The sequence below is a fragment of the Cavia porcellus genome, unplaced genomic scaffold (assembly GCF_034190915.1).
Source record: "Cavia porcellus strain 051 isolate PalLab524CR breed Dunkin Hartley unplaced genomic scaffold, mCavPor4.1 scaffold_3, whole genome shotgun sequence".
Classification (NCBI taxonomy): Eukaryota; Metazoa; Chordata; class Mammalia; order Rodentia; family Caviidae; genus Cavia; species Cavia porcellus.
Genome location: NW_026947486.1, coordinates 79,941,965 through 79,967,356, shown reverse-complemented (window position 1 = coordinate 79,967,356; position 25,392 = coordinate 79,941,965). Strand labels below are relative to the sequence as shown.

General features: G+C 36.0%; 1 protein-coding gene across 1 annotated transcript in view; it reads right to left on the bottom strand.

Moving 5' to 3' along the window:
• Positions 1 to 20,555: 20,555 nt before the first annotated feature.
• The window catches only part of Il13ra1 (interleukin 13 receptor subunit alpha 1), a 51,139-nt gene continuing 46,302 nt past the window's right edge, over positions 20,556 to 25,392 (bottom strand). Inside the window, exon 11 of the mRNA XM_003467596.4 lies at positions 20,556 to 23,045. Coding sequence (XP_003467644.1) covers positions 22,953 to 23,045 — 93 coding nt within the window. The 3' untranslated portion in view covers positions 20,556 to 22,952. The remainder of the gene's footprint in view (positions 23,046 to 25,392) is intronic.

Sequence of the window (25,392 nt, the reverse complement as noted above, 5' to 3'; positions counted from 1 at the left end):
CTTGTCTGAAAATGTTTTTTAAAAAAATAAGCTGAGTGTGTTGGCACACAGGTTTAATCCCAGAATTTGGGAATCCAAGGAGGGTGATCACCATGAGTTCGAAGCCAGCCTAGGCTGTACAGAGAGAGTTCAAGGCCAGTCTGAACTACATAGCTAGACTCTGCCTCAAAAAATGAACAAAACAAAACATTAAAAACAAATACCAGCAAACATAACTGCATGCTGTTTAAGAGGCAAATACAAAAGATAGACTTATAGTAAAATATTGAGGAAGAGAAATTATTCAATTAATGTATAAAGGATATAAAATACTTTATCCCTGTATTCACATCAAAGAATATATTTTAAAGCAAAGAGCATTATTAGAAATATGCTATTTTATAATGACAAAGGGTTCACTTTTCCAGGAATTTTAACAAATTCACATGATTTTGTATTTACAAAGCTAAGCCTTACACAAATGCAAAATTATCTTACTAAAAGGAGAAATAGGCAAATGTACAAACAGAGTGGAAGGTCTTACCACACTTTTATCAGTATTTGATCAAGAATACAAAAATGTCTCTAAAGATATAGGATTTTTAAAACAATATTAGTAGGTGCCCAGTTAGCGCAATAGGTAGCGCGTCAGTCTCATAAAACAAAATTAGTATGTTGAGTTAATAGCTAATGTAAAGAACACTGCAACCCTACAACTACAGTATATGCATATAGGAGAGCTACAAACTTTGACTATATATTAGGCTAGAAAGAGAATTCAAAACATTTTGAAGAATTAAAGCCTGATCACAATGTAAATAAGTTACAAATCAGTAGGAAAATTTCAGCATGTATAGAAACTAAGACACACATTCAGAAATAAGTGATGGGTCAAAACAGAGTGATCATGGAATTTAAATATATTTTTAGCTGAGCTGGCTGCAGTGCCTAGCATGTGCAGTGGCACACCTTTATTTTCAGTTATTCAGGAGACTGGGATAGGAGGAACATTTGATCACAGGAGTTTGGAACCAGCCTGGACCACACAGTAAGACCCTATTTCAGAAAATTTAGCTGTACGGTAATAATGAAAATACACTTGCCAAAATCTGTGGGAAGCGGCTAAAGCAGTGCTTAAAAGAAAAACTCTTAGCAAAAATGAAGTGCCAAAAGTTAATTAGTTAAGCATTCACCTTCAGATGTAAGAAAATGTGAAAGAAAGCCAAAAAAGCTCAGTAAAAAATTTTAAAATGTTATGATTAACATAAGATTGGAAATTGCTGAAATAGAAACAATGAAAATAACGTGTCAAGAATGAATGTCCTTCAAATATTTATGAAAAAATCCAACAATAGAAGTGCAAAACTCTTAAACTGAAAATCACAAATCACTGCTGAAAGAAATTAAAGGTTTAAACAAAATGAAAGACGTTTCATGTTCATGTGGTAAGAGGCTTAATATTGTTAAGATAAAGACTCTAGAGAACGATCTATAGATTCAGTGTAATTCCTAGCATAATGTCAGTTGACTTCTTTGTATAAATTTACAAGATGATACTAAATTTATATGGAAGCATAGGGGACTGAGAACTGCCAAAACAATCTTGAAAAAGAACAAAGTTGGAGCATTCACAATGGTAACCATTTTTGATCACCTGATATTCTATTTTTACATCATGTACTATGCCCACCCTTCTGTTCTAATCGACTCTGTTTTGTTTAGTCACGTTTGGTTTTATTCTCTTCAAAAAAATTAATAAGAACTGTGGGAGTAAAAAAACCCAATAAGTGTAATTGTTATTGTAAAAAAGAGAGGAAAGGAAGGTGGTCTAAGGGTTATAACTGCATGTATGAGTGTGTAGAATGGAAAACCATATTACTGAGCTTTTGTTGGATCATTGAACGGAACTATCTGCAATCTCACTGTATGAATGTCTACTTTATATGCTTTAATTTTATAATTTGGACAACTGTTTCTAAGATGACAATATGTAACCTATTAACTAGTGATTTCTTACTGTATATTTTTTCTTGAAATTCTGTATTACTTGTACCCTTTTACTGCTTTGTTTTTTTAATTTCCTTTCTTTTTTCTCTTTAAATTAAAAAGAAACAAAGAAAACTAACAGTGGCAAAAAAAAAAAAAAACCAAAGTTGGAGCATTCACAGTTTTCAGTACCACAACTTACGACAACATTTATAGTCGGTTGGTTTTTGATGAGAGTAACATGACCATTCAATAGAGAAATAATCTATTCAACAAATGATGCAGGGACAACTGAATATCCATGTGCAAAAATGAATTTGAACCACTACTTTAACTTATGTACAAATATCAACTCAAAATGGAGCATAGACCTAAATATCAGTGCTAAAATTACAAAACTCTTAGAAGAAATCATAGAAGTAAATCATAAAAGTAAATCTTTGTGTTCTTGAGTCAGGAATGATGTTTCTAGCTATGACACAAAAGCATAAGCAACAAAAGAAAGCACACATAAATTGAGCTTCTTCAACATTTAAATGTTTTATGTATCAAAATATGCTGTCAAGAAAAGTAAGACAATTCACAGAGTGAGAGAAGATGTGTACACATCATATATAAGGTACTTTCATCTAAAATATGTAAAGGGTTTTTTTTATAACTCAGTAATAATAAAAAGACAGGCCAATTTAAAAATGGGCAAGGATCTGAAGTCATTTCCCCAGGGGGGAAATCTATATATCTATATATCTAGGCAATAAGCACATGAAAGGATGATCTGCATCATTAGCCATCAGGGAAATGTAAATGAATATCAAAAGGAGATAGCCTTTTATACCTTCTAGAATGGCTATAATGAAATATAATGTCAAGTTTTTGAAAAGATATGGAGAAATTAGAATCCTCAACTGTTGCTGAAAGAATACAAAATGGTGTAGCTGCTTTAGGAAATAGCCTGGAATTTCCTCAAAAAGTTAAATATAGAATTACCACATGACCCTGCAATTCCACTCTTAGATGAATAGCCAAAGGAACTGAAAACATATGTTTGCAAAAATTTGTATACTATCATTCATGACAGATATTGATAGTAGTCCAAAGTAGAAACAACTCACTTATCAAATCAATTGATGAATAGAAAAATAAGGAAATGCTGATTCATCCACCACATAGATGAACCTTGCAACTATGCTAAATGAAAGAGAACAGACACAAAAAGCTAGCCATTGTGTGATTCTGTTTACATGGAATGTTCAGAAGAAAAAATCTATACAGACAGAAAGTAGACTTGTGCCTCTTAGGGCTGAGGGAGAAGGAAAAGAGAGCAACTGACCATGAGAGATGAAACTATTTTAAAATTATTGTGTGATGGTCATACAACTTGGAACAGACATAGGACCATTGAATTATACACTTAAAAGAATGCATTTATATCACAGTAAAACTGTCTTTAAAAAGAAGACTTATAGTATGAATCCACACACACACACACACACACACACACACACACACACATAAACAGATAAAGCTACACTGTATTGCTTATACATGAATATAAAGATGTTAAAACTTAAAGAAGGCAAGAATTATTACCATACAAGTCAGGAAAGTGGGACTGAGCATATAGTTCACTGGTAGAGCGCCTGCCTAGCATGTGCAAGGCCGTGAGTTCCATTCCCAGCACTGAAAACAAAGGTGAACAAAGCCAGTCTATTTATAAAAAAAGAGTTGCTAAGATAAATATCTCTAAGATTAAAAGATGGAGTAGAGCTAGAAGAGAATTTAGGTAGAAGGAGAAGAAAGGTTTAAAGAAGTACTTCTTTTGTTCTTGAGCAAATGACTCAGATAGGGTAACAGGGTTGAGGTATATAGGCTCTACAACCAAATCAAGTAGGTTCAATTTCTGCATTAACCACTTAATTTTTAGTTTTATGATCCTCCTGTGCCTCAGTTTCCACATCTGCAAATGGAAATTATAATTACATCTGTCTCTAATGTTATTGTGAGGATTAAAGATGATAAACCTTGTAAGTCCTTGAGAAAGGTTTTTGATGCATAAATGCTCTCTAACTGGCATCTCTTACTACTTTTTGAAGCTCTTCATAGTTTCATTAAGTTAATTTCAAGTCCCTTTTGCATGAATGCCATTGTCCTATATTCTATTTATTTGAGATATATGAAAATATTAAAATTTCACTTAACACATTTACACTTCTTTCACTTTCTTTTTGTCACTGGTGGTCCTTCGTAATCAAACCGAGGGCGTTGCACATGCTAAACATTCCGTCTACCATGAGGTAAACCCTGGGCCTAAATATTTACATTTCTAAAGCTTCATCCCATAAGAGTGTTTCTGCCTCTCCAGTTAGCCCAAATGAGTTTAACAAGGATGATATTTATTGAATATTTCAATGTGGCAGATGATATCTTGTGCTTCTTGTATGTCAACTGCTTTGTTCCTCAAACTGATTTTGTGGATTGGTACACTCAATAGAAACTGACATTTAGAAGCTTAAATAGGAAGCCTAAGGTTACACAGTTTGTAAGAAGTCATGTTTTGAAAACAAGTCCATCTAACTCCAAATCCTTCTCAACCTCCATTGCATTGTTTTTTTTTTTTTTTTTTGGAGTTCAAAATAACCATTGATAATTAGGGAATTCAAATGATTTTCTACACTAAGACTATTTAAATAACTTTGTATTAGTCAGCTGTGTGTCACTGTGATAAAATACCTGAGAGAATCAATTTAAAAGAATTCTTTCTCACTTATTGTTTCAGAGGTTTCAGCTCAATATCAACTTGTTCTGTTGCTTTGGGCCTGTGGCAAGGCTGTGTGCCATGGCAAGAGCACACAGTGGAATAAGTTCCTCACCTTAAAGTATCTAGGAAATCAAAGAGATAAACAGCAAGGTTCAGGGACACCATTATCGCTTTAAGGGCAGGCTTCCAGGGACCTGACTTCCTTCTACCAGGCCTCACTTCCTGAACATTCCACCACCTCCAAATTGTGCCATGGGAACCCAAATTTCAACACCTAAGGCTTCGGAGGACATTAAAGGTCCAAACCATGACATGTTTACATGTATTAATGTGGAGAAAGCATGCCCAAAATCCTGAGTGCTTTGTACGCTTGGAAAGAGTAGAGTGAAATTATGTATAGTTGAATAGCAGACTCAAATCTTTTGTACTCTGTTTCCTGCTAAATATGTATTCCTAGACATTGCTTAAATTGTAATAATCTAGCAGGTGTTTAAAGATGATCAAATTCCATAAATACAGTGGTAAGGTTTCTAAGTCAGAGAAAGTGTATTACCCATTAGAGAGCACAAGCCACCAAACCTGAGGGAGCGTAATGTCAAACTCCTGATGGGGACCTAGCTTCTAAAATTATTTCACCAGGTGTGTTCTTCTTCTCCAGGTCTCTGAACACAGGAGAGTGCCTGCCCAGAGCTGGCCTCTAAAACGGTCCAGTTTAATGTCTAACCAAATCTTCATAGTTAACATCTTGGAAAATGTATACCAGTCCTCTTACTGCTGCTCTGGATTGACTGAGACAACTGAGACCTAAGTGGCCCTTTAGGACCTACTTCCTATGAAGTCTTAGAGGTAAGCATTTAAAAACTGCCCACTGACAGACTGATTGAACTTGTAGAACAAAGGAGAAAGAAGGGAAGAGATGAGAGGTAGAAGGCAGGGTGGAACACTTTTGGTACCCGCAGGTGAAAGGGAGACTGGTGGCAAGTAGATTAGGCTGGGGGCCAGTCTGAAAATTTGCAATGAAGAGCATATTAAACTACAGCCTGAAGGTCTGGGCTCAAATGCCAGCTCAGCTGAGATCACAGACAAATTAATAAATCTCTGGATATGTTAGTTCCCACATTTATAAATTCAGACACTAACAATATGCTCATCTCATTGGATTGCCATGAGAATCACATGAAGTCATGGAGATAAAAGCCCTAGGAAAACGCATGATTTATGGAATTATAAGGATGATCTGTTTATTTGCTTTATTTTCTTACATATCCTTAGAATCATGGACAGTGTCCAGTATATAGTAAGTGCTTAATAAACACTTGTTGAATGAATGAATGATGTATTAACTAGAATACTAGGTGGTTGGATAAGCAGTAATATGAGACAGGCAAAAGTTTGTTCTTGCACCCTTCCATTTAGAACCCTGTCACTTGTCCCGTGACAGTGTCCTGGATGTATATTAAATATCCAGTGTCCTCATGCTACCACATTTTTCCTCATCCAGTTAATTCCTTATCAACAATGAGAGGAGCAACAGCTGCCATTCACTGAAGGCGTTTTAGATTCTTGGCACCAGGCTTCACAAGCACATCCATAGCTCAGTCTCCATATTTAATAGCTAATTTTCTTAGAAAAAATATTTCGATGACTCTAACCATTCAACTTTCCTGATTTAGGCTGCAAGGCAAATCTACTCTTGAGACTGGCATGACATCTATTGGAGTTTCTGTTCTTAGGACTCTCCACAACCCAACTCATATTCAAGCTTGGAATTGTGTAGCTGTTGGAACTGTAGTATTAAAGCAAGTGACAGGGTGCAAAGGCAATAACAAGGCAGAAATAGGGGCTCTGGTTACTGAGATAGACCTCAGCATTCAGAGAAGTAGGCTAGACTTCTACTGTTGGCTGCTCTTAACTTTGCCAAGGTACTAAAGCTATTTTATTTGTTTTCAATATTATATCACCGGGACACAGTGGGTGTCTTTTAAATTCAGGAAATCTCTTTTCAATATTCTGGTATTTTAGGAAGCAGACAGAACAACTTGTTGACTATTTGCATAAAGCCACTCATCTGAGCTCCTACATACTTTCTCTCATCCAATACATTTTTCATGGGAGAGTGCTAATTTCTCTGGTTCACTGCCTTTGCAGCTCTACAACCTTAGATGCTAGGGCTATTTGCCAGATTTGGAACTTTCTGCGGGCTCTCTCCCTCCATCCTGATTCTAACTTCATGGTCCTATCACAGTTAGAAATACTTGTTGAAAAATTTTATTTCCTTTGATCATCTACAAGTTGCTCCAAGTTCATGAGAGCCAGTAGAATCATCTTTTTTCTCTGCTGTATCCACAGTGTCCAGCTCTGGAACAGGCTCAAAGTATATATCAGTCAATATTTGTTTAAAATGAATGAAAAAGTGAAGAATGAAGAATGAACAAACGAGTGACAGAGAAAAATAGAACAGCTGGCAAATTGCTCTCAGCCTTTAAAGAGATATCATATGGAAGAGTATTTTTATTCATTTTTAAATTTGAAACAATCTCAAGCTTACAAAAGATTCCCTATTTTATTGTTATTTGGTCCAGGTCCAGGCATTTTGGTTGAGTTGTTCAAGAGATTCCATACAGATATTTTTAAACAATGGTTCAAGTCTTGGGGCTGGGGATTTAGCTCAGTGGCTCAAGCGCTTGCCTGGCAAGCACAAGATCATGAGTTCAATGCCTGGTACCCCCCCACCAAAAAAAAAAAAAAAAACAATGATTCAAGTCTCAAAAATAAAAGTAAAATAAAGAAACTAAAGCACGATATTTAAAGACTTCAATAGCATTAGCGTTCTTTATTTCCTTACAACTATTCTTTTTCAGACAGAGACTTTTGGTGTGGTTCTTCTATTCTTCATTTCTTATTATTTGGGTTCCCATTGTTGTAACTATTATCTTTATTTTAGTTATATGTCCTTAACCCTGGCTAACATTTCAATTCAGAATTAAAGATTCTCTTAGGAATTGTCCTGTGTGTAGCCACTGAAACTTCTTACTACAATATCATCTTAGAAGACAGAGGAATTAGAAAATTGGCCTCTCCTTTCCTTGGCCTTATGAGTTTCTTGTTTTTCAGAACAGTCCATCTTCTAGTTTCTACCAAATCTTAACATTTTGCCTTAAATATCACATCCTTAGAAGCACTGTTGCTAATCTCCAAGACTAGGTATGATTCCCCTCTTACCTGCTCTCTATGACCAACAACCAACAAAGGAACAATCTACAGAATGGGAAATTTTTTTTTTTGCCTGCTACTCCCATGTTTATAGCAGCATAATTTGTAATAGCTAAACTTTGGAAGCAGCCCACAGGCCCATCAACAGAGAAAGAAAACCTATACACAATGAGTACTACTCTGCCATAAAGAAGAATAAATTTGAGTCATGCGTAGGATAATGGATGCACCTTGATACAATAATGTTAAGTGAAATAAATCAGACATACAAGCTTAAATATTGCATAGTTCCTTTTATATGAGAAACCCAAAGCATAAATAATTTAAAGAGCAAAAGGAAATCTAGATAATAGAACACAGGGATATAGATTGCAAATGGGAAGGGGCCCAAGAAAAGGAGGTTGGAGGATGTGAGGAGAGAAGGGGAAGTAAAAATAATTAAGATGTGGTATGTATACGTACCAACTCCCTGTGATGAATGTAATTAGTATGCACAGAAAACGTGTACTAATACAAATTTAAAAAGCAAATGCTATAATAAAACCTAATATTTATTTAAATTTAATATATACAAGAAAACATAAATATGGAAAAATATTCAGTATTTTAGCATCGAATGTTAGAGCCAGTGACTCAGTCAAAATGAGGGATTTGGTGGGTCCAGCAGGGATTTGTGGCCCAGGCATAACTTTGGTTAACAGCTACAGGACAGCACTGGTAGCGTGAAGCATCTCCATTCATGCTTGGCTGTAACTAACTGGAATGGTCTGCTCTCACGATTAAAGCCTTTCGGGAAAGGAGACTGCTGCAGAACAAGTGCCTCCAAGGTTTTCTTCATTGAGGACAGACAAGTAGAGCTAGGCTGAGAAGAGTTCAAGAAAGAACTAGAAAAGAATTTTAGAGTTGTTTTGCTGGCTCTGAAATAGTGTCTACAAATGGTTTTCCCAAAGCTGCTAGTACAGTTCCTACACATGGTCCCCAGGTGGCAGTAGTGTGTTAATCTTGCAAGTGCCTGAAAAGCGCGCTGATAACATCTCATGTGCTTTCCTAGCAAGCTTAGATTTGGGGTTTCCTCATTTTATGCTGAGAAGGCTTGTAGTCTGTCTTATGGGCTTGACCCTATGGTCTTTGCTGGCTGGTTCCCATGACCCTGATTCTTCAAGTTGTTGTCCTCTCATTCCCAGCCCTGAGTGCCCCAGCCTTGTTTGAGAATGAATGGCTCCCTCCAGCACTCGGTAATCACATGTCCAAAACAGTTCATATTTTTTCCACCTTCTTCTCACTCAGTCCTGCTCTTCTATCCTATTAACGTCTCCTCCCTCCTCTCCAAGTCCTGTTGAATCCACCCCGGGACTCTTCCAGAGCTCTCCTCTCCTCTCTAATTTTCCAGGCACAAGGCACAAGGCACAAGACAGACCTCCCTACTTCTTAGCTAATTTCCTAGTTCATCTGCTCATTTCCATCATCCCTCCTCACACTCCATCCTGCCATCACAATTTGTGCCTGTACTCAAAGTTCTCCCCAAATCAGAAATGCCCTTTTGTTAATCTACTCAGATTTATTCATATATCAACTACCTCTCCTTTAAGAAGATTTTCTAGGTATTCTCCCGGCCCCCACATTCCCATTGTCCTTTCTATTGCCCCTACACAGCACTTCACTTGAACTTCTTCTTGTAGCTTTAGTTTTTAACATTCTGCCTTGTAGAATATATATATATTCCATTGAGCTCTTAGCCCAGGGTAACTGGGTGGTCCAAATGCTTCAACTCACTCCCTTCCACCCGTAAGATATCACTAACAGATCTTGGATGTCTTCCCACTAAGGCTAAACCTAATCTCCAAATCTTCAAAACAGTACTCTAGGTAGATACAGGTTCCAAAATGAAACAAATCTACCATCATTGACCAGGCCTGTAGGCCACAATAGAAGAGAAAATATACTATATTCTTTCTGAATCCACCACAATATCTTGCATATAATCTACACTTACTGAAAGGCTTATTTGTAATCCTAGCACTCTAGGAGGCTGAAGCAGGAGGATCACAAAGTTGAGGGCTTTGTGACTTACTTTAACTCTACCTCAAAATGAAAAGTAAAAAGGTCTAGAGTTGGAACTCAGTGCAAAAACCATGGTTTCAATCCATAGTGTGACAAAAATAAATAAAAATAAATGAGCGAATCAGTAAAAATGTAAAGTAGCCTCTGATGGCAAGAATAATTTTTCCAACTTTGTGATTCAATTTAATCAGCTTTCACATTCCCATGTATCTGCATGCTGGTGATAGCCACATGGCTTGTGTCAATATTTCCTAATGGCATTTAAGGCAGCAATTTATTGAAAACTTCATGATCAAGTGTAGACTCAGAAGATTTAAGTAGCACACACTTAAATACAAATACTTTTTCTCATCCTAAAATTCAGACTTAGAGTCCTATTTTTCCATCCTTATTTCAAATTTTCAGGGCATTTAAACATATCAAAAAGGGTTATGGCATTTCAATCTTAATCCATGTGGAAGTGTTCACCTTTTTTTATTTAAAGAGAAAAAAATAAAGGAAATAAAATTTTAAAAAGCAGTAAAAGGGTACAAATAATACAGAATTTCAAGGAAAAAATACAGTAAGATATCACTAGTTAATAGGTTACATATTGTCATCTTTGAAATAGTTGTCCAAATTATAAAATTAAAGCATGTAAAGTGAACATTCATACAATGAGATTGCAGACAGTGCAGATCAATGATCCAACAAAAGTTCACTAATATGGTTTTCCATCCTACCCATTCAAACATACATGCAGTTATATCCCTTAGATCACCTTCCTTTCCTCTCTTTTTAATAACAATTACACTTTTTGGGGTTTTTTTTTTACTCCCACAATTCTTATTATTTTTTTTTGGAGAGAATAAAACCTAACGTGAATAGCACATTTCCAACATGCTTATATTGATCCTTATTCTGTGAAAGGAAAATGATGTAAGACAGATGTGCTCTGTAGTAGCAAAAACATTCCCTAGACATATTAGAAGTCGGGATTTGTGTGTATGTGTGGTCACTCATAGGAGGGGTTATTTTTGGCACTGGATATGGAACCCAGGGCCTAACATATGCTCACCACCGAGATACACTCCTCAACCAAGTTTTTGTTTTAAAAGAAGGCCATGCTTGGCTGTGTAGAAATTTTAAAATTTCAAGCCCATACTTGAAGCTTCACTTCTTTAACACTTTCACAGATGTCTTATGTGCTTATAAAAGAATTTTGGAATCTAACAGGATACTAAATGTTTAGACACAACAACCAGGAAGGAGACAAAAGGAGGTACTAGATGCTGCCATAATATGGTTTTAAAGGCCAAACTGTTGTTTGTTCCCAAGTCCTTTGCCCTATGTATAGCAAAGCATTAGGTAATTAAAAAGCCGCCAAACCAGTTATGGTGGCACATCGTCAAAATCTCAGCACTCTGGGATGTTGGGACAGGAGAATTGCAAAATCAAGACCAGTCTGAATAATCTAGTAACTTAGCAAGACTCTGTCTCAGAGTAAATAATTTTATTTTAAAGAGAGAAAAGTAAATGCAAATAAAAACAACACACAGCCTCAAAACAGGATAATCAGAAATTAACAATGGTTAATATATTGTATATTGTCTTCATAGTAGTTGTTCAGATTACAAGATATAGGCATGAAAAAATTAATCAACCAATATAAGCACCAGCCTATCTCTTCAATGAAACTAAAAGAGATTAGTAGTATAATTAGGTTAGCTGTCTTGTATATATATGTTTATATATTTTTTTCTTCCCCCACCCCTTCATTTCTCCTTTCTCTCGTCCTAATTGTTCTTTCTCTATGAGCAGTTTCTTTCCCTTCTCAATATCTATTACAGATTTTGTATCTTACTGAATCTTTTAGTTTCTTACACTTAGGGAGACAAGATGATGCTTACACATGTGCATTTATTTCATTTATGAGTATGGTCTCTAGCTACATCCACTCACCTATAAAAACCTCAACTTTGTCCTTTTTTATAGCTTAGTAGTGCATTATATAAAAATACATTTTTTATCCATTCCTCAGTTGATGGGCATTTTGGTTGTTTCCAAGATTTAGCTATTGCAAGTTGTGCTGCTATAAACATGAGTGCACATATATCACTGTGGTATGATGTTTTTAATTATTCTGGGAAAATAACCAGCAGGGAAATGGCTGGGTTGAATTGGACCTTTTATTCTAGTTTTCTGAGAAATCTCCACACTGATTTCTACCATGGTTGTACCAGTCTATACTCCCACCAACAATGCAGAAGGGCTCCTTTTCCCCCACAGTCCTTCTATCATTGGTTATTGATTGATTTCTTGATATGGGCAATTCTTTCTGGGGAGAGATAGAATCTCAGTGCTGTTTTAATTTTCATTTCTTGGATGACCAATGACAGTCAACTTTTTTATGTATTTATTTGTCATTTGTATTTTTTTTTCTCTGAGAAGCATGTATTTATCTCAGATGCCAATTTTGGAATTGGGTCTTTGGCTTTGGGAAGTCTGATTTTTTCAATTCTTTATATGCTCTAGATGAAAGTCCTTTGTCTGAGGGACAGTTGGCTAAATTTTTTCCCAACTCATAGGTTTTCTTTTCACTCTGTTGGTAGATGTTGGAGACTACTACGAAGTGGCTCTGAGCAGGATTTAAAATTAACTAATTGGCTTTCTTTGTTTATCTGTGAGTCTGTACTAGGCCTCGGCCCCTGCCTGGCAATGGGAGCTGATTCATAGTAAGTGAACCTCTATGAATCACTGGTCCTCGCTGAGGCCTGTAGTGGCCTCTGAGGCCAGAGATACCTCAAAGGGCAAGATAAGGCCACAGCTGCGGACATTTGGCCAACCCCAATTAACAAGATAGGAGATCGAGGCTGCAGAAATTACTCCTATAATGTCACTTCTACCATGTCTTCATGATAACATGGTTCTCCTAAAATGACACGAGTCATTGCTTGAAGGCATCCTTGAAATGATTCCCAAGGTCCTGCTCTGTGACTGCACTTTTCTCAGCTTTCCCTACCTCTTGTTTTGGACCTAATAAAAATGGGAGATCCAGAGAAGTCTTTGTCTTAGCCCTCAGAGTCTTGAAGTCAGCTAAAGGGCTTTGAACTTCTCCTGGAGCCCTAAAATCATACCACTTGTCTCATGTTATTTACGCCTTTGCCATACACTGATTTGGGAGATTGGGGATCTAGGTCAGGCCCTGATAGGTGATTTCTCTTGATGTGCAAAAACTTTTTAATAAGATGATATCCCAGCTGTTGATTCTTTAAAATATTTCCTGTACAGTTTGGGTTTTGTTCATGAAGTCTCTGCCTACTCATATGTCTTCAAGATTTCTACCTACTTTGTCTTCCACTAGATTTATTGTTTCTGTTTTAATATGTAGATCTTTGATTCATGTTGACTTTAATTTAGTGCATGGTGGTAGACATGGGTCTTGTTTTAGTCTTTGGCATGTGGAATACCAGTTTTTGCAGCACTATTTATTAAAGAGGTTTTCTTCCAGTGAACAAGTTTGGCTCCTTTGTCAAAGATAAGGTGGCTGAATGTGTTTTTAGTTGTGTCTGCATCTTCTAATCTATTTCATTAACCCTCGGGTCTGTATTTTTGTTATTTTTTGTTTTGTTTTGTTTTTTGCAAGTATCATGCTGATTTTATCACAGTAGCTTTGTAGTATATTTTCAAGTCAGGGATTGTGATGCCTCCTACCTTTCCTTTGTTACCCAAGATTACCTCTGCTATTCTACATCTCTTCTGTTTCCAAATGAATTTAAGGAATGTTTTCTCTAGATCTGTGAGGCATGCTAATGATATTTTTATTGGGATTGCATTAAATCTGTGTGACAGTTTTGGAAGTAAGGCCATTTCCACAATGTTGGTTGTTTCTATCCATTAGCAAGGGATATCTTTCCATTTTCTGGTATCCTATTTGATCTCTTTTTTCAGAGTGATGTAATTTTAATCTATAGATCTTCTATTTCCTTTGTTATATTGATTCTTATTTTATTTTTTGATGCTATTATGAAGCATGTAGTTTCTCTAATTTTTCTCCCAGTGAGTTTATTGTTTGTGTACAAGAAAGCTATTGATTTTGAGTGTTGATTAGATATCCTGCTATACTACTGAATTTGGTTCCTAATTCTAGAGTCTTTTGGTGGAGGTTTTGGGCTTTTCAAACAGAGTATCATGTCATCTGCAAATAATGATAGCTTAACTTCTCTCTTTCCTATCCTTATTACTTTGATTTCTCTTTCTTGTTCAATTGTTCTGGCTAATGTTTCTAGAACTATATTGAACAGAAGTGGTGATAGTGGACATCCTTATCTTGTTCCTGACTTTAAAGTGAAAGCTTTCAGTTTTTGTTCATTTAAATGATGTTGGCTGTTGGTTTGTCCTAGATGACTTTTATCAGAATGAGGTAAAGACCATCTATTCCAATTTTCTGTAGGGTTTTTTTTTTATCATGAATGAGTGCTGGACTTTATCAAAATTTTTTCTGCATATATTGAGATGATCATGTGGTTTTTGTCTTTGGCTCTGTTTTTATGGTGTATTACATTTATTGATTTGTGTCTGTTGAACTATTCATGCATTCCTGGAATGAATCCCACTTGGTCATGATGTATAATCTTCTTAATGATTTGCTGCATTCTGTTTGCTAGTATTTTATTGAGGATTTTTGCATCTATGAACATTAGGGGGATTGGTCTGTACTTCTTTTTTGATTTGGACTTTTTCTGGTTTTGGTATCAGAATAATACTTGCCTCCCAAAATGAATTAGGGGGAATTGCTTCCCTTTCACTTTCATTATAGGTTTTGAGGAATATTGGCATTACATCTTCTCTAAATTTCTTATAGAATTCAGCAGTGAATCCATCAAGACCTGGGATTTTTCTTTGTTGGTAAGTTTTTAATTACATTTTCAATTTCATTAACTGATATTGGGTTATTCAGAATTTTTATATCTTCTTGATTCAGCTTTGGCAGCTCATACATTTGTAGCAATCTGTTCTTTTCTTCTGTGCTTTTTAACCTCTACAAGTAAAGCTCTTCAAAGAAGGTATTGATGATCTTCTGAATTTCTCCAGGATCTATAGTGATTTCACCCTTCTCATTCCTTATTGCATGGATTTGAATTTTTTCTTTCCTGTTGATAACGATGGCTAGGAGTTTATCAATTTTAGTTATTCTTTCAAAGAACCAATTCTTTGTTTCATTAATTCTTTGTATTGTTTCCTTAGTCTCAATTGTGTTAATTTCTGCTCTGATCTTTATAATTTCCCCCCTTGTATGGGTTTTGGACTTGATTTGCCTGTCTTTTTTCCAAAAGATTGAGGTGTAGCATTAAATTGTTTATTTGTTCATTCTGTTTTCTTGATGTGATACTTCATCACTATAAATCTCCCTGTTAGGACTACTTTCATGGTGCCCCATGGATTCTGGTATGTTGTATTTGCATTTTCATTTGATTGTAGATATTGTTTAATTTCTTTAATTTAATCTGTGATCCATTAGTTGTTCATAAGGGTGTTACTTAATTTCTCTGTGTTTATGGAGTTCTTGTGGTTTGTTTTGTCATTAATTTCCAATTTTATTGCACTATAGCCAGATAATATTCATGGGATAGTTTCAATTTCTTTGCATGTACTAAAGCATGTTCTATGGACTAGTATAATGTCTATTTTAGAAAGCATCCAATGTACATCTGAGAAGAATGTGTATTCTGATATTGTTTGGGGAACACCCAGAGTAAAGACTTTTTAAAAGGGCTGGGGATGTAGCTCCATGTATAGGGCCTACGTTCAATCTCTAGTACAGGAAAAAATGTGATCATTAGCCTTATTTGATCCTAATTAGAGCAAATTGTGCAAAAACCCCACATGAGACAATGGGGAAAATGTTAACATTTACTAGATATTTAATAATGTTAAGCAATTATTGTTAATTTTTAAAGTGTAATAATAGAATTGCAGTCTTGTTTTCTGTATGTCTGTATCTTAAGACAGAGACTTATTATGTTACCAAGCCTGGTACCAATCTCCTGGGCCCAACAGATTCACCTGCCTCAGCCTCCTGAGTTGATGAACATAAGTGTGCACCATTATTCCTAGCTTTTTTTTTTTTTTTGTCTTTTTCCTTTTTTTTATCGGTATCAGGGATCGAACTCACGACCACCTGCTTCCAAGGCAGGCGCTTATGCCGCTGAGCTAAATCCCTAGCCCCCTTCCTAGCTTTTTTTAAAAAGTAAAAGTAGTCTTTAGTTTGTAGGTATATATACTGAAAGATGAAATCTGTAAAAGATGAAATTATATGATGTCTGGGATTCGCTTCTAATTGTTTCATTTTGTGGGGAGTAAAGAATGAATGAAGGTATAGATCAAACAAGATTAGCTACATTAATAGAATATAGGGGCACACATCTGTAATCCCAGTTGCTCAGAAGGCTCAGGCAGGAGGAGCTGAAGTTTGGGGATAAGCTAGGCAACTTAGTAAGACCCTGTCTCAAAATAAACAAAATAAAAATGTCTTGAGATATAGCTGTGTTGAGTGCTCGTAGGTTCAATGCCCAGTACCAAAAAAACCGTGGATAATTGTAGAGGCTGGATGATGGCTTCATGGTGCACATTCATTCATTGATTCACGGGAACAGTCTCTCAACTCTCCCATAACGATACATCTTTTTAAATTGTTCATGAAAGTGACAGAAGCTCCTTGTAAGATGAATCTTATCTAGGAATGGTGACTCACAAACATTTTGGCCCTCTTGAATACATTCGCAAGAAAGAATTAATCAAAAGTTTATTGAAGAGGCCGAGGCCAAAAGAAACAGGAAATGAAGCAGGACATATCTGAAAAGAGAATGTTAAGGCTTGGAACATGGACTCCTGCCAGAATGAGAAATCCATTTGTGGCCACTGATAGAAAAGTTTTGAGTATGGTAGCAGCTGGAGAGAGAATATTTAAAAAAAGTAGTTGACTCTCAAGGGACTTAAGCCACATGTTAAGACACTAGTAGGGGTCAGTGGGTTGTGGCTTTGAGGGTAAGACTATAAAACAAACTCATATTTTGATTAGAGCTATCTTTGTCTCTTATATAGTATCTTTAGAAGCATAATGGAGATAAGATGTGTAGAATTCATTCTTAGTTAAGTTCTCAAGTCAAACAACTCATAGGTTTATTTTGAGTTTTTTTCCCTACATTTTGTAAACTACATGTGTTGGGTCAGCTGCTGTTTCTCTATATCTGTTTCTATTATTTCCAAAACAATAAGCAAAGGTACCACTTTATTGATGTTGGGTTTCAGATTCAAAGGGGCCCTTATAGATCATTCACTCTTTTTCCCCCCGTAGGTAAGAAAACTAAAGTTCAGAAAAAGAAAAAAAAAACTTGCTCAGCATCACACAATGCCTAGCACAATACTGGCACATAGTATTCAATACCGCTCAGTAACTGCTAAATTCAGGACTGACACATATATACCAACTAACTGGAGCTTCCATCTCAGCTGATTGGCTGGTGCCCATGTCATATAGTTTTAATGTCACCCCTGCTTGAACAAATGTATAGCAAAATTAGATGACTCCCAATTTATGGATCTTTTCTGTAATTTTAATTCTAGTCTCCATGGGCACCCTAAGTGCAGGCAGTGTCCCACTTGCCTGTGAATTTCACAGCTTATCTAGGTCTCCTCTTGGCTTGAGGCTTGCTAGCTGTCCATTAGCCTCTTTGCTGCTCCCTTTACTGGCTTGTCTTATTTTAGGGTACATAGCAGAACTTATGGCAATCATCACATTATGTGTGTAACTGCACTCCCATCCTGAGAAAAGGGAAAAATGACCTAAGATCTCCTGAACATATTAGATATTTTTTAAGCACAACTGTACTCGCCACTTGTGCAAATATTGATTTGGGTGAATCACAGGGTTCATCCAATGTTATCTATTCCTTTGTTCTTCTCATTCGATTAAAGGTCCTACTCTTTTGGTTACTCGTGGCAGCTACTGCTAAAAGCTATTGAAACATATTTTCTTGATTTTTAAAACATAAATCATCATTTTAGTCTTACTGATGTATGTCAGAATGAATAGTTAATTTAGACCAACCTCATCATTGTACGAGAACACTGACATTCAGAAAGGGACAAAGGACCTGACCATGCTCAAAGAGCTACTGTTCATAAAAAAGATTTGTTTCCAAATAAGTTCCATGATGGTCTTAGTTACTTTTCTCATTGCTGAAGCAAAATACCTTACATCAAAATTTAAAGCTTATAGGTCATAGAGGGTTCAGTCCCTAGTCAGCTGGCTGCAAGGCATGGTAGCACGGCAGAGGAGAAACAGTCTATAGTAGAGCAGGCAGAGAGCAGGAAGCTATAAGGATCCCCTTTGCTTCTCTTTTATTCTATTTAGGGTCCAGGCCTATTGGCTTGAGCTGCCCACATTCAGTGTGGCCTTCCCATTATCCACACCTAGAACTATGCTAACCAAATAGTGGATCCTTAACCCATCCATGACCCAGCCACCTCCCCCAAACCCCTCCTATGAGCACATGAGGCTTTGTGGGGACATCCGGATGTAAGCCATAAAAACAATTCATAGCCACTGTTGAGTTATGTATGGGACAATAAGTGACCACTAACATTTATTTTACAGATGGAGAAATACAGCCAGACAGGAATACCTGCCCAAGTTCTTCAGTAATATCTAAATTCACATCCAGATTTCTTTCTCCTTTACAATGTAAGCCACCTGATATTAATCCAAACTTTATTTACTTCTAAATTCCCATTATCTACCATCTTGCCTGGCACATAGATGAATGAATACACAAATCTTAAAATATTATTAAAAGCTTATTTTAAAATTTAATGATTTAAATTCTTGGCCTTCCAGTTGATAAGCAATTTGAAAATAAAGTGTAATAAGGTGTTTCTATTTTAGACAGCTGTGTCATTGGATAAAAGAATAAATACATCACCAGCTATATTATACAGCTTTAATATCAAGCTGACTTGTATTCCATTTCTGTCTCAGTTATTTACTAGCTGTGTGATTTTGCAATGGAACGCAATCATTTTATATCTTAGTTTCTTTATGTGCAAAATGAGGATAATACAAACTACCCCATGGGACTGACACAGGGAATAAGTGAAATAATGCATGTAATTTGGTACATTGTAGCCACACACAACAATTTTGTCTTTTTATATCATAGTGTACCCAATGCATGTTCGAAATTCACAGTGAAATATTCTCTTGTTGCTAATGGTAAACCAAAAATGTGACCATTGGGAAAGACAGTTAAAGGCCCAAGAACCTTCAGAAAGAAATCGTCTTGGGACTTGATGTCAAAAATATCTACAGCATCCTGATGTCAGTAAAACTCCTCTCTTTGTACAGTAAAAGCATACCAAGATTTAGTTACAGTATTTATAAAAAAGTTATTGCTTGACCTAATCATTAAGGTTGAAAGAAAACTAATAAAGTGCTTTTATTTCCTCACTTTCCTCTACAATTATTAATATCTTAGTAGCATAATATGTTTGTTATTCCTATGATCAGAAAGTTATACTTTTTTTTAAAAGTCAGTGTTTAGGATAATGATAAAATGGTAAACTACTCTGGAACGCAAAAGTGCTTAGATAATTTAACTCCTGGCCTCTACCCTAAGACTAGGTGAGCATGTTTATAGCTACAGAAATTTGGTTTCGATAGACTTCAGATATATGACCATAAGGATCCCCAGTTAAAAGATTTCTGTGGCGGCGACATGTTAAGAATTAGAAAGAGGTTTCTTTTCAGTCTTTTTGAGACAGGGTCTCACTATGCAATTCAAGCTGGCCTTGAACTCACTTTGTAGCCCAGGCTAGGCTCAAACTCATGATGATCCTCTTGTTTCAGCCTCCTAAGTGGGGAACCAGAGGTGTATGTCACCATGCTTGGCTGGAAAGAGGTTTCTTATTTAAACAAACAACTAAAATTACCTGGATATGGGTCTCCAGTATCTTTCCAGATAACTCCAAATAGTGACCAAAATAGCTTGATCAGCACCTGCCATACTCTAGGGTTTGGATTGAGTAGAGACTCAGAGTAATTAACAAATGTGGTTTGGCTATAGATATGCTTGTAGAAATTAATACAAGTGAGAAAAAACTCTGTGATATTCAAATCACATAGAAATTATAGAAAATACAAATTATATCACCATTTAAGAGGACAGCTATTGAAAACCGATACCTAGTCTCAAATCTAACCTAATACGATTAATTTGTAACTAAAGGTCCCCATCACACACACCAGGACAGTCAAGTACACTGTGTATATCATACATATGTCATGCAAACCAGGGCAGCAAGCATACTGAATTCTGTGTTGAGCTTAATTTAAAGAGGATCAGTTCTTCATTGCCATTATTTATTATAGCCAAAATTTATCAAATATGCAAGTACTTTTATGTGCTACTGTAAAGATTGTACTAATATTAAACAAAGTCCATGCATTATTAGAAAACACAAGCATAGCAGAACAGCAGGGCATCTTCTAATAAATGATTATAAAACACCTACCTTGAAATATTTTTAACAACATTTATTAAGTCCAATTTTCTCCACCACCCACTCCTTACAACACTTTCCCCCAAATAAGAACAAAGGAAAACATTTTGGTTACATACAAAAAGACAATTTATATTTATTTTACTCAAGCATTCCTATAAGAAGCAAAACTGACCCTAGTTCAAGACATTACCAAAATGTTAACATCATTTCATATATACCTTGAATGCCCAGATGCAGAAAATCTTTCTGAATAGAAGAGTAAGAATGACAATTCTTATAATGGGTTTTCTTAGGTATATGGGGGGCACCATACAGGTCAGATAAAACAGTAAAAAATGACCCTACTGTTCTCCTATAGGTGATGTATTAATGCCTCCATGAGTTCCTATGACCTGGGCATCACTTTTTAGCAACTTAACAATTGTAGGTACTCTCATAATTTATTGCCCCCTTCTCTCTTAGCTGTCTTACTGCCAGAAGAGGAGGATGGAAATGAAATACAGTTTCCCCACTCATAGGCTGTATGACTGTCACCATCAGTAGTTCCTTGGGAATTTCTAAGCCTCCTCCCCATTGCCATCAAAATAGGCTAAGAGTAGAAATGGCTTTGGTAGAAACATCTCAGTGTTTTGCTTTTTAGAATTATAAAGAAGGAAGCAATATCATTTCTACACAAGAAAGCCAAGTATTCTGTCTAGTAAAGAGTAGAACAAAATGAATACTTATTACACCTGTATCTCACCAAAATCTGACTTGTAAACTAAAAGCACAGTGGGGAAGCACCACCCATTCCAATTTCCTCAACAATGCCATGGCACAGTGCTGCTCTGCCACTATAGAAGCAGGCAGCCATGTTTGTCTAAACCTGTGGAGAGCAGGGGCCTTTTATCGCCCCTGACCTAAGAACAGGAATGGCAAGTAGCAACATTTTATTAATATGAACTGGTAAATGCTTTGAAGAACTTGTGATACAATGTTCTTAAATTTCTACTAGCAATCTGAGTGTGTGTGCGAAAGAGAAGGGGAGATCCCTCTCATTTACTACTTTAAATTTGGAGGAAATAGAAGGAATATATATGCATACATTGTGGGAATGAGGGAGAATGTGAGTATATATGCTGGAGCCCTGACTATCAATATTATAACACATAAAATCTACTAACCATTTGTGGCAGGGAAAAGAGGAACCTGGGCCCATTTTATAGACAGAGAAATGAACACAATTATACATTTTTTCAAGTAAATAGCTAAGTTCTAAGTGAAGATAATATCTCATTGCACTTTAGAAAATGCATAAACATTGAATACTGAAAACCCTCAACAATTGCAGACTCACATGGAAGTTATAAAATATTTAAGAATTAGTCACTGTTTCTCAGTCTATTCACACTGTACCTGAGATGCAAATTCTACTCTGCTCCCTTTGGTGTTCTGAGCAGATTTATTTCCTAATTTCCAATGAAATTCAAAAGATCACAGCGAAAGGAATGAGGAAAAGGAAATAAAGGAATATGGATATGGAAGCAGAGAAGTGGAAAATTCTGAGAAATGACGGGTTGGAAATAAAGGAAGTGATAAGAACTGAGCAGTCCCAACTAGACTGTAAACCCAGTATGAGGTGTGTCCCTCACACTTGGAAATCACACACAAGCCAAACATATAGCCAACACTTGATCTGAGTAACAGAAATAATGAAAAACACATCACTAGAGATACCTTCGCTCAATTTCTAATGGCCAGTGAGTCATTCTGCTCCATTGCATTTAAAAGCGTGCGATGGCATGGAATGGTCTTGGTAAAGAAGCTGCCTCTACTTTTTAAAATTAGATTTAATTGTCATGGCCAACAGTGATTTCTGGGACTTTCAAAGAAGTGGGAAATACTATCACAGCAGATGTTTCCGAGTTTCAGTAGCCACAAACATTGTTCACTGGGATCGCAAACAATAGGTACCAGGCGCTATCAATTTTAGTTGCTAGATATTCTCTGTGAGTCATGTCCAATGTTAGCATTTACATCCAAAATTAAGTTCCCTTACAAATACAATTTCTTGGTGTTATTTGACACAAAGAATATGCATGAAGCACAGATCCCTTAGGAAGCTGTCACAGCTCTCAACGAGATTAAACTCTACTGATATCATCACTTTTGTTTTCTCCCTTAGTTTGAAGAGTTTGCAAAGGATGTCTGCTTTTATAATTCAGTAAGAATGACTCTTTTCTCATCTCCAAAAGGCCCATTATTTTTAGATTTTTGGTGTATGATTCACACGAAAACTTGTGGCTCTTATGAGCTGCCTGTTTTTAAAGGGTCCATTAGTTTCAGTTTCCATTTGATGAGTCCCCAGATAACAAATGGAGAATATGACAAATCTTCACAAGGTTACACTGGAAACAAAAATAAATTATCCCAATCACTGAGAGGCTTTTTTCAGGTTTTCTATCAGCACTACGGAGTCAGTGTCTTCTTTGGATTGTTTCTCACAGATGTCATACTTCTTCCAGTGCTGCAAGAGAGGAAAAAGCACACATGATAATTTTTCTCAGCAATGTTCTTTTCCTGAGTACTCACAGCCAGTGCTTATTTTTAGGTTTGCATGTGTTGGATCATGAGTATATTTTCCTGGTTTTTGTTTCATGATCTAAGAATATTCATTTATTTTAACAACTAATACGACATAACAATCAAAATCAACATTAAAGGTTGGAAAAGCATGGGAATGTTGCATGATGTTTAATGGTCTCAGGAGATAACATAAATTTGGACATTTTCAGAATTGTAAGCAGCCTTTCAAGATGAAAAGAAAGAGTAGCATGCATTTCTTATTTTAACTTTTTTCACTTGAACATTTATTTCTTTTGTTTTCTTACTCAAATTCGACCATTGCTCCAGTGATATAACAAGCATAAAAGTCAATTAACATCTATAATAATGGGAATATGTAGGAATCCCTAAAAGTCTTAGTGCAATTAAAACCTTTGAAAGGTTTTGCATTGGATTTATCTAACATCAATTGCTAGACATTACACATAAGGCAAGTTCATTCTGAACCCAAATCAAGCATGTCTCTTAAAAAGTATCCTGGAACTTGCTTTCTTTACTTGTATATCTGGGGAAAGGGTGAACTCTGAGCTCTATTCTCTGACCTATAAAAATAAAGTTAGACTAAGCCAGAGATGGGCAAACTACTGTCCACAGGCCAATATTGCTAGGTGCCTATTGCAATAAGTAAAGTTTTATTGGGATGCTCTATTTGTTTCTGCACTGCCTACAGCTGTTTTCATGCTATAATAGCAGAGTTGAACTGTAACAGAGACTGAATGGCTTGCAAAACCAAAAATGTTTACTACGAGGCCCTTTACAGAAAAAGTCTGCCAACCCCTGCACTAGGTTATGCCTTAGCTCCTATTTTGTTTTGATATTCTAGATTCTTTAAGTGTAGAGAAATAAACAGAAATAAGGAAACAAGAAGCAAGATTAACTATGACTATTCAGCTATTGTAGGTTGTACAACTAGAAGTGGACCTGATATGTTAAGAGCATTCTGTCTTAGAGAATTTATGAGAGAAAAGTTGGAAAATGATACTTAAAATACCCAAATATTCTAACAAAACTCTTTAACCCTGACATGCCTAGTAGAATAGCTAAAGTTAAAAATACTGACAATTCCTAGTGCTGATGAGGATGCACAGTAACTAGATCTCTCACATACTGTTGGTAAAAATGTACAGTAATGTCACAATGGCAAACAGCTTGATAGATTCTTATAAAGCTAATCACGTGCTTACCACATGACCCAGAAGTTCCACTCCTAGATCTTTACCCAGAAGTAATGAAAACATGTCCACAAATATTTCTACAGGAGCGTTTATACAGTTTGACTTCATAACATGTCCAAACTGGACATAGCTCCTATATTCTTGGAAAAGTGAATGGTTAAATAAACTATGGCACAACCATACCAAGGAATACTGCTTAGCAATAAAAAGCAATGAACTGCTGAAATATGCAAAAACATAGATGTCTCATGCATGTATTACGCTAAATGAAAGAAGTCAGATTCAAAAAGCTATGTATTTTATGATTTCATTTATATAAATGACGTGCTAGAAAAGGTAAAACTTTAGGGACAGAATACAAATCGGTGGTTGCCAAGGTCCAGGATCAGGAAGGGAACTGATTGTAAAGAGGCATAAGGGAACTTTTGGGGCATACTAAAAAAATACTGTTTCTTCTTCCTTTCTCCCTCTCTCCCTCTTCTTCTTCCTCTTCCTGTTCCCCTTTCCCTTCTCTTCTTCCTCCTTCTCCTTTTTCTTTCTTCCTTCTTTTGGTCTTGCAGTACTAGAGATTTAAGCCAAGCACTCGGAACTGAGTTATATCACCAGCCATTTTGTTTGTTGTTTGAGACTGGCTCTTGCTAAATCACCTAAATTGAACTTGAACTCTTCCTGCTTCAGCCTCTCAAAATACTGTGATTAAAGGAGTGTATCAGCACACTTAGCTAATATTCTATATAACAACTGGAGTAGTGGCTACAAAATTGCAAACATCTGCTAAAATACTTCTACTTCGATACTTAAAAAGGGCAAATTTTGTTGTATGTAAATTACATTTCAGCAAATTTAACTGTTTAAAAATATGAAATGCAGTGACTTCTAATGAAAACAATCTGAAAAATTCTATGACCTCAAAGTAACGGCTTATTCAATAAATGGCACTAAGAAAACCGGCCAACTGTTTGAAAAACAAATTTAACTCCTACCTCATATGTTACACAAATAAATCCCTGATGAATTAAAGACCTAAATGTAAAAAATGCAATTAAGTAAGTAAAATATATATATGGCTAATAA